Genomic DNA, 9765 nt, shown 5'->3' with positions numbered 1-9765 from the left:
ACAGGACATGGGTTTCTACTGAATAAATCTAGAGATTAATACAGATATAAATAGAATTTTATTAATAGATTTGTCATATGAATATAATATATAGATAACTAGTGTTATGAACTAAATTTACAGCTGGATATGTACCGAATATAATGTACAGGTGGATATTACTATAAAAAAGGGTTTTTACAGTTATGAGTTATGTACAATAGCGTAATATACAGATGGCTTTAACTATAAAATGAATAAATACATTTTTGGACAGAAGCTATCTAAATTAAATGCAGTGGAAGGTAATTGCATATTACAGTTAAAGTACGGTATTGCAGAAATATATGTAAACAAAATCAATCCAGTTTGATGATTTAATTTACTTTTGTTGCCAGTCAGGATTCTGAGATGACTGTTAGAACTTAGTGTATTTTTCTTAGCCCTTTATAGTGCAAGTTACAATTTTTAATCACTATACATATATCTGACATATACCCCTTACAAATGGAGTCCAGCCGTCCCTCAGCAAGGTCTAGAAGCACAAGATCTATATCCAGCCATTCAGCAAAGGTACTGCTACATGGCTGCACATCTTACTTTGGTATTTGACCAGTTAGATGACCCCTTGAATGATATATTACCTACTTTATATAAAGTTAAAAAAAAGGTAACAAGTCAAGAAAAAAGGGTTAAAAAAGCTAATAGAACAGTTAAAAAGTAAAGTTAAAATGGAAAAACAATCTAGAAATAAGTAAAAATGTCTTAAATTAAGTGTATTTTACCCTTAATTTGAGTAGGTAAATGAGATGGTTTGCAAACGGAATTATTATTTTTACTCTTAAAAAAGATAATTAGATAATATGCACTTGAAATAAGAAAATGCAAAGATGTTTTCTTATTTTAAATCGAAATTGTCTTGTTCCATTGGCAAAATGTCTCTTTTATCTTCTCAATTCAAGAACAAATGCACTTATTTTAAGAAAAAATGACTTGTCTAGAGTGTAAAAAGTTAATAAGCCTAGTTAACAATTATATTTAGGTTTATAAACAAAAAAGGTAAGTGCCAGTATCAGCATTAATGCTTCTAAGGTTATGTTGGACCAAAAAAATGTGTTTCCTTCTGTCTTAGAGTGTTTTTCATGAATTTCTCATAAAAGCCCTTTTGTTATTTTTCTTAATATATTCAGGCAAGTTGGTGTTTCTTGTTACAATTTTTGCCATCAAAATATCCATATATTTTGAATGTTACAAAGGTAATAAGGTCTTGTCCTCGATTCGAAAAACACTATTGGCTTGAAATTTAGATTTTCAAAGGATTTCACTGAGTCCCCTATAAAGGGTTAATGGACTAAACCTTCTTTAATTAATAAAAATGTATTGATCTACTTTTTTGTTGGTGAAATTTCCAGGGGAAGCTATAGCTTCCCCTAGCGGTCCCCTGGTGCCACTGCTCCAAACAATCCTCACGTGACAAACCTGCTCCAAACTTTCTCTCGCTGTGACAGCTGCGCCCTCGCGCGCTCTCAGTTTCCAGCCTCCTCTCCTTCCTCTATACGGGAAGTCTTTTTTTCTGACTGAAGTCATATGATGTGAGGAGCAGGAACAAGCCGCGGTCTTTCCCCACAGACACGACAGAACGTGTCCGCCCGGACAAAATGGGGAAGCCGTTCTCCAGAGAAGGAAAGTTATGGGAGTGAAACTCCTCGTCAGTGACAGCTTCTCCTTTTGCTTAAAAAGAAAAACTAACTGTTGTAACGTTTCGCAACGAAGATGACCTATGATGATATGTTGTTATGATTCAGTGATTTGCTGTTTTCAATCAGCGCGGCGCGTGCAGCTGTTCTATGGGCCTCACGGAAACACGTTCTCGGTTCTCATCGCGCACGCGCACAGATTGACCTAAATGCACGCGGAGCCTTCAGCAGGGAAACAGCTCTTCAAAGACCATGGTTGACAAAGAAGAACTAGAGGGGAGGCTGAGGAAGCTGCTGGTGAGGCTGAGGAGCCCACGGGAGGACAGGCAGCTGTCCACGCTCATCCAAATCCTCCACGATCTGCTTTTCCTCGCGCGCGCGGACCATGGTAGGAAACACTGTGCATCACACTGCTCTAATAACATTAGGTAAACAGGCATTAGAACAATGTGCTTCATTTGCAATAATCTCCACTCCATTTCAAATATTCTGTCTTTATTATAATTTCAGTATAATTAGTTATTTATTTTTAATTAATCTTGGTTGATATTATTTAATCTGAAGGCAGAATGCTAACCTGAGGACTTCTTCACTTAATATTATTATTATTATTATTTTTATAAATAAAAAGCCTACAAAGAAAAAGTGTATATATAAGTAAATATTTCCACTTCAAAAACGTATCTGTGTTGATCTGCTCTTAATTCAAGCAGGTAAATAAAATAATCTGTCAGATGAATTGGGATTAGATATAATAAATTGAGGTTTTTTTTGTTTGTTTTTTAAAGTCAGAATCATCTTATTCCATTGACAAACTGTTTCATCTTCCAGCTCAAATCAAGGGAAATAATTTAATTCAAGAAAATATGCTGTATAGAGGTGCTGAACAGATCAATATAATCCTAATCTAATAGTTAAATTATACTTTTGTTATTTAGATTTTCAGCATTAAGCATCTCTAATAAATACATTTAAAACTAAGTAAATATTTAATGATTCAGAAGAAAAATGCACAGACAAGTTTTATCTTCAGAATATTTTTCATAGTTCCAGCATGTGTCATTGCAGCTTTGAAATATTTAAGGATAAATGCCCTCTAAGCATTTATTAACTCTCTGTAGTTCATGGAAAACCTTTTATTGGCATTATGGCAATAAAACTTAACAGGGATTGGAATATGTTTTTTTAGCTACAACCAGGCTTATGCAACACCTAAAGACCTCTGTTGAAATAAAGATAAGGGAAATATCATCACTTAACTCTTGATTAAAAAAAAACAGGATTTGAATGATCGATGTGAAAACCAGTAAATATGTAACCTGACAACAGCCAGATGCATGTCTCGCTCCGCCCAGCTCCACTCACATACTCACATACTCACATGTGAGCGGAGCTAGGCGGAGCGAGACATGCATCTGGCTGTTGTAAGGTTAGTAAATATGGCTGCCTTTAGGAAACCATCCATTTTCTCCTGCTTATTCCTTGTGAGGGATGCGGTGGGGCTGGTGCCTATCTCTGCCGGGGTACTGGACAGTCTGTCGCAGGTTAACACAAAGACACACAACCATACACACACACACTCACACCTAAGGAGAATTTAGAGAGGCCAATTAGACTAACAGTCATGTTTTTGGAATGTGGGAGGAAGCAAGAGTACCTGGAGAGAACCCACGCATGCACAGGGAGAACATGCAAACTTCATGTAGAAGGCCCCCGGACCAGGAATCAATGCTGGAACCTTCTAGCTGCAATAGTGATACACACTGCCCCCCATTCAGAAAGCCAGTTTTTTGATTTGAATAAACAGCCGTGTATGCAAACACCAACCTTTGTGGAGCAAATGGTGCAGCGTCCTGGGCTATGCAGTGAATTTTGTGCTGTTATTATTCCGAGCAAAGAACATGTTTTGTAAATGGACATTTGAAAGAAATGCAAACCAGAAATTAAACTTTCAAAAACATTATTCAATGTTTTCTCAAAATTTTTTCAAATTTGTTTGTCATATTTATTTTTATTTTTTCTACACTTTTTATATTATAATTTTTCTGCCAAAATGTCTCCGTTGATTAACTTTTATGAATTTTTTCTTTTTCAAACTGCGTTTTACAGATCAGACACATTTCTTTTTAGCTTCATGGGTGTTCGCAGCAACATCTAGGTTACCCAAAATTGAGCGTTTGGATTGGGCTTGAAGTGAAGAGAATGTCAGAAATGAAAGAAGTTCATAAAACTCAATCTGAAATAAAGACATTTAAAAACATTTAAAATACAATTGAAAGAAAAGGAAAAAAATTCAAAAATAAATAATAAAAAAATATATTAGAAGCAAAAAAGTTAGAGAATAAAATATAGAAATAAGAAGTTATAACAAAAATCTCAGAAAAAAGCTATACAACTTCTAAAACCCTTTTTTTTTTCATTTTTGATTAAGACATTTTTTCATCTCTAGATTTAAATTTCTGTTCACTAAACCTGTTCGCTTGCAATAAAATAAAACAGAATTCACTCCATAGTTTGTTAAATGTTAGAAGCTCAAATTTTCCCCATAGCTGCAGAAAAGGGCTTAGGTTGTTGCAATGGTCTAGTCAAAGGCCGGTGTTCTGTCAGCTTGCATACCCTTGGTAATACACATTCGCAAGACATCAGATTTGCATATGCATTTGCATACCCCGTCAGGCCCGCATACCCATAGTAACACACATTACATAGTGTCCTCTGTCTCTGCTCGCCTTACAGCCAATCAGACAGTTCTATTTCCTGATTTTGTCAGGTTTTTGTTGTATTTTTGTGCATAAAACAACATAAAAGTCCTTCACTAGGTCCACTACACATATTAGCTTTTTTAAAAGCCCATTGCAGGTCTGTTTGACAAAGATCTTATTAAGAAAGGATTGGCATTTTAACAAGAATGTCTCAAGGATTTTATACAAATTAACTTCTTATTTTTCTTTCATTTTTCTATTTAACGCATTTGCAGTCGCTGGAGAATTACATGATATGAGAAAATAGAATATGTGGCAAATTATAAAGCAATTTGATCATGGATCAACTGCTCTTTTAATCCCAATATTGAACAAGATTATTATTACTTTTTTATGGAGATATGTAACCGCTACGCCATTATTCTGACGGGGTCTTGGCTGCGTCCAGCAGTGCTGGACGGCGCTGTTGGCCTGGGGGGGCTGATGCTGTACCACACCGATAGAAACAAAGAGCTCTGCGTGAATGGAGGCTGCTCTGAGACTGTTGCCAGGCAATCTTCAGCATCTAGAAGGGAAGCACAGCCCTTTGCAGGTGAAAACGAGAAGAGCACTCTAGATTCTTCCCTGCCAAATACTGAAACATCCCCAGCCGGCGAATCCCACCCCCCCCTCCAGCTTCCACACCTTCTCCAGCATTGTCTGTCGCTGCTAAACCTGCTGATGGCACCACTGCTGCCTCAACCACGTCAGCCTCTTGAACCCAGGGGGCTACCACCCTCACATCATTGTCCTCTTCCTGCCCTGAGCCAGGAGAAGCGAGTGCTTCAGGAGCTGGAGGCAGTAGTAGCAGCTCAACAACAACTGCTGCTTACCTTATCAAGGCTGCACTTTAAAAAATGAAAAATTCTAGAGAGCTGTTCTAAACGACATTTCTTTTTGTTGACACTTGTGTATACAAAATAGGTCTAAGTCTCATGGGCAAACTACAACCTTGCTAGTAGTCGGCATCTTGCTCACATTTGATTCATTTTAATTATCTTCCTTCTGCTCCGCCAAAACACTGTATCCGGGGTGACGTTTTGTCCAAATCAATATCATCCATTGGTTGGGCATGAGGTGTGTTTTGCACGCGTTTTGTAGATAGCTGCAGGTGCAGCAAGACCCATCTCTAAATACACTTTAAAGTACCTCAACGGGCGTTTATCCCTTTAGTCATGTACAAAAAAAGCCTAATTACTGTTTTTTGGTTCTTTTTTTTTAAAACTTTTGCAATCTGACGGCTCTTCCATGCGGCAGTAAAGGCCAATTTATGCATAGCCTCTGCATTGTCAAATCTGTGCGCGACCATGCCCCCCCCCTTGCAGAGGCTTTGCATCCATCGTCGGGCACCTAATAAAAAACCTGACTAGGTGTCGGACGGTGGCAAACCCGCGCAGACCTCAAGCGGAAGTGTGCAGACAAAGAGCAGCTGTGATTGGTCCTCGGTATGCCTTTCTGGCTGTCTGTGTGGTCGTCCTTCTAGATTTGGTGCTGGGGCACGCCCTTTTTAAAAACCGAAGAACAACTACAACGGACAACTACGACGAAAGGCTAATTGATGAGGTTCGGAAGTAGAATCTGTCGAGGTTCTCATGAGTTCTCGAATAGGCTCCCCCTAGTGCTTTGGCGGGAAACTGCTGTGCGTCCCTAGAAATTCCAGACCGGTGGTGCAGAAGCATACCATCAAAACTGGTACAAGCAACCCAAGCGACATTTGATGTGTGCGGTTGCAGAAGTCTAATCTGCCCTTAATACACGTGCGCATGCATACGGCTATGCTGGTCTGATGCGGTATGCCGAGCTGACAGAACACCGGATCTGAGCGTACCTAACTGTAGAGACCTGGCTCAGAGCAAACAACACTTCCTGTTTTAACAGAGTTTATGTGTCTATTCTTCAGGTTAGTTGGATGCTGTTGGATATCTGGACTTAAGTAAAAATTATGCATATTAAAATAGATTTATCCTTAAACTATGTGTCATGCTTTAAAAGTTGGACTTATCTATCCTGCTGTAAAATGCGACTCTCCATAAATAACACTGTGGGGACATTTTTTTTTGCCTTTATTCTCAGAACTATTTCCTCTTATAACTCTTAGTCTATTTGTTAAATCTTTCATCTCCGTCAAACATTTTATTCTTCAGTCCAAATAAAAATAGAAGCAGTTCTCTGTTTAAAGCTAACCTGTGTGGTCTGATGCTCTTTGTTGCAGCGGCTGAGCTGTTTAAAGACAAAGACCTTCACCTTCCCCTTACTGTGGTACTTTCATCTTATATGAGCAGCAAAGGAGTCCAGCAGGTAACCCATCTTTAGTTGTTTTTATGTTAAACCTTAATATGCATTATACCTTTGCTTATCAAGGTATGAGTTACAGACATCAGAAACTGTTCTGGCTTTTCCAAAGAGTCCTGAAAGTGAAACCACTGAGTCATTTGGAGAAAAATCTGATATGATTCCTCTTTCACTAAATGCCATTCCTTTTTTTTTTTCGTTGTTGCATTTAGTCGAAATGATTTCAAATAAAGCTGCTTTCTATTTCCTCAGGTGGGCTTGTCGTTGCTTTGCAAGCTCATTGAAATATGCCCAAACACACTGGAGGAGCTTACCAGACCCCTGCAGGCCAGCGGGGAGTGGGAGGTACTGGGACTGCACCAGTAAGTGAAGAACATCCTCTTGGTCAGACATCAGAGTGAGCAGTACTGCAAACACAAAGTTCTTGCTGCAGTATTAGTTGAGCTGGAATGTTTGCAATAGTCTGCATCATGGCCGGTCCTAGACGGGGCCAACAGGGGCCCTTGTCTCCGTAGAACTGGTCCTGGCCCCTGTTTGTGGCTCCTGTACTGAAGACATAACACTGATTGAGTTTCTTATGATTATATGCGCTCCAAAGAAACTGTAACTCATTGTTTATGTTGTACTTATTTTTACAGTTTTACTTTAACAATGATTTAAAAATGGAGCTTTGGCACTTTTAGCTTCAGCCGTACTGAGATAGGATCCCCTGTTAGACCAGAGGTCTGCAGCAGACCAGTGGCTCAAACATTTAACTTTTCTGAGCCCCCCTCTGGTTCACAGGATAGTTTTAGCACCAAAAGATAACCCACCCCCCCACTTTAACTTTTAAACTGTTAAACAAGGAAATGTCAACTACAGTAAGTTATATATTGCTATGAAATAAACTACAATCTTCTTTAAATAACAAAGAATAAGAAAATTCCTATTAATATAAAACAAGTAACTTCCTTCTACATTATTTGGGAACCACTTCTTTAAACTATAAGATATAGCCCTGTTTTTATTTTTATTTTATTTCATTCTTTTATTCACTACCTCCATGCAACAGAAAATTCAGACTATCTGGTTTGGAGTCAGTGACACGTGTGGCAGCCCACTGCTTTTTCTACTGAGCAAAGCAGAACTTTGGCTACATGGGTTAGTACCTCAATCAGCATTAGATGGGTTAGCTATCGGGTCACAAAAAACAAATATGAGACAACTATGATGCTTCTAAGTCGCTTTGGCTTTGAAAATCAAGAATCAATCAAAACCAGTCAGTTAAATTATTTCTTAATTGTTAAATTCTTTTACTTTCCATGCTTGGTTTCGATTCTCAGTTGCTAACTGGAAATATAAAGCTGCCTAATATCAGAGAATAATCCGCAGCAGTGTGTGGATCAGCCATCTGTTGGTGACAATGCATTAGAAAGTATGGTTTAAATTTAAATAAAGGAAGTGACTAATTGGCTCCTGTAGCTGGGATTATATTATGTAAAATGGCCGATAATAATGAAACACTCCTCTCACCACTGTTATACAGTTAGAGCCATTCAAAATTTCCCCACTTTCCTTGAGTGAGTGCAATCTTTGTACTAAAATATTCTTTCTGTCATGATTTGTGGACATTAAGATCTATAGAGAAGCGTAATTTCCTGGTCAGACCCTGTAATTCAGTGGACGGGTGGAGTCGGAGTAAAAAATGTGGTAGAGGGGGTCACTCAACTGGCTGGAAGTTGGAGGGGATTTCTAGTTGCAGGGAGGTGGACTGCCATTCGGCTGGCGTTTGACTGGGAAGGGCCATTTTGAATGGCTGCTTCCCAAAGGAGTCTGTTCCTCCTCTAAATTAAAAGCACAGCTTCTTTCTTCGTCTTACTTTAGGTTTTAGCAGATGCCCGCCTTGTTTTCTACGTGATCTAGATGAAAGGTTGCTCGTAACAGGAGCAACCTTTCACCTTTTCCATCAATTTAAGAGATAAAAAACCCCTAATGTTTGCATTTATGCTGACATTGTGTGAGACAGAAACCCATCTATAAATGTACAAGTTAGCATTTTAGCTGCCATAAAAGCAGTAATGACAGCAATGAAGCAGTCTTTCTCTGATGGTGAGCTTTTTTCAGAGCAGATGACAGAAGCAGCTCGGGTATTTTCTGTTTTCTCTGTCGGATTATTGCCTCGTTGGACAAAACCAAGCCTTCTTTAGAACCTTAGACATTAAGCCCCCCCCACCACCTGGGTCTTCCCACTTTTTTCCATAATTTAACGACCAGCTCAGTCTTTTATTACTTCTCACAATGCACTTATTTTTATGGTTGTCATCACCCTGCCTGGTGAGAAGATCTGCTCACCTTCCTGTTCAGCCTTTTTCCTTTCAGTCCCAATTGTTTAAAACCACTTTATTGCTCCAACAGTGGAAATAAGGAAATTTAGGCAAGCATCTGTTTTCTGACTCACCAACATGCGTCAGTTTTACTTTATCCAAAAACAACAGCTATGAAACTAAACTAAAAGAAACTAAAAACTGACTAAAAGTTCTGAGATGGTTTGTTGGACAGATTAACGTTCTATTTTAAGTAACAGAAAAAGGTTCATTCATAAAGACCCGACACTAAAGCAGAGAAGCTTATATACGCGTTGCTGTTTCACTGCATGCTAATTCTATCAAGTTAGATTTATTACCAAAAGTTCACGTGTAAAAAAAAATACTGATACTAGCACTCTTATTTAAAAGAGACACATGTATGTAAACTACTTTCCACATAAATTTTGAGTGTTTTTATGCACAACGTCTATATATATCTATATATATATATCTATATATATATAGATATATATATACCGTATTTTCACGACTATAAGGCACACATAAACATCTTTTTTTTCCCCTCAAAATGTGCGGTGCGCCCTTTGGTGCGGTGCGCCCTATGTGTGTTGCAACTGCGACTTTTGAGACCACCTCATTGAGGAGATGATGAAAGAGTGGCTGAATGTAAGGAGACCAGGTGTTTTTTTTTTTCCATGCGTGCCCATCTCACAGCTGATGTGAAAAACATGGTGAAACAAATTAATGCTG

General features: G+C 38.4%; 1 protein-coding gene across 3 annotated transcripts in view; it reads left to right on the top strand.

Moving 5' to 3' along the window:
• The first annotated feature begins 1486 nt into the window (after positions 1-1486).
• The window catches only part of lrrk2 (leucine-rich repeat kinase 2), a 78002-nt gene continuing 69723 nt past the window's right edge, over positions 1487-9765 (top strand). For 2 of the 3 annotated variants that reach the window (XM_015402344.1, XM_015402343.1), the window contains exons 1-3: positions 1488-2064; positions 6630-6715; positions 6962-7071. In XM_015402344.1, coding sequence (XP_015257830.1) covers positions 1929-2064; positions 6630-6715; positions 6962-7071 — 332 coding nt within the window. In that variant the 5' untranslated portion in view covers positions 1488-1928. Of the gene's footprint in view, positions 2065-6629; positions 6716-6961; positions 7072-9765 lie in introns of all 3 variants that reach the window. The other variant, XR_001482146.1, reaches the window with a different exon arrangement.

The sequence above is a fragment of the Cyprinodon variegatus genome, unplaced genomic scaffold, assembly GCF_000732505.1.
Source record: "Cyprinodon variegatus isolate N-32 unplaced genomic scaffold, C_variegatus-1.0 Scaffold1337, whole genome shotgun sequence".
Lineage (NCBI taxonomy): Eukaryota > Metazoa > Chordata > Actinopteri > Cyprinodontiformes > Cyprinodontidae > Cyprinodon > Cyprinodon variegatus.
Note: the sequence above shows the minus strand (reverse complement) of the source record. Positions and strands in the feature narration are given on the sequence as shown.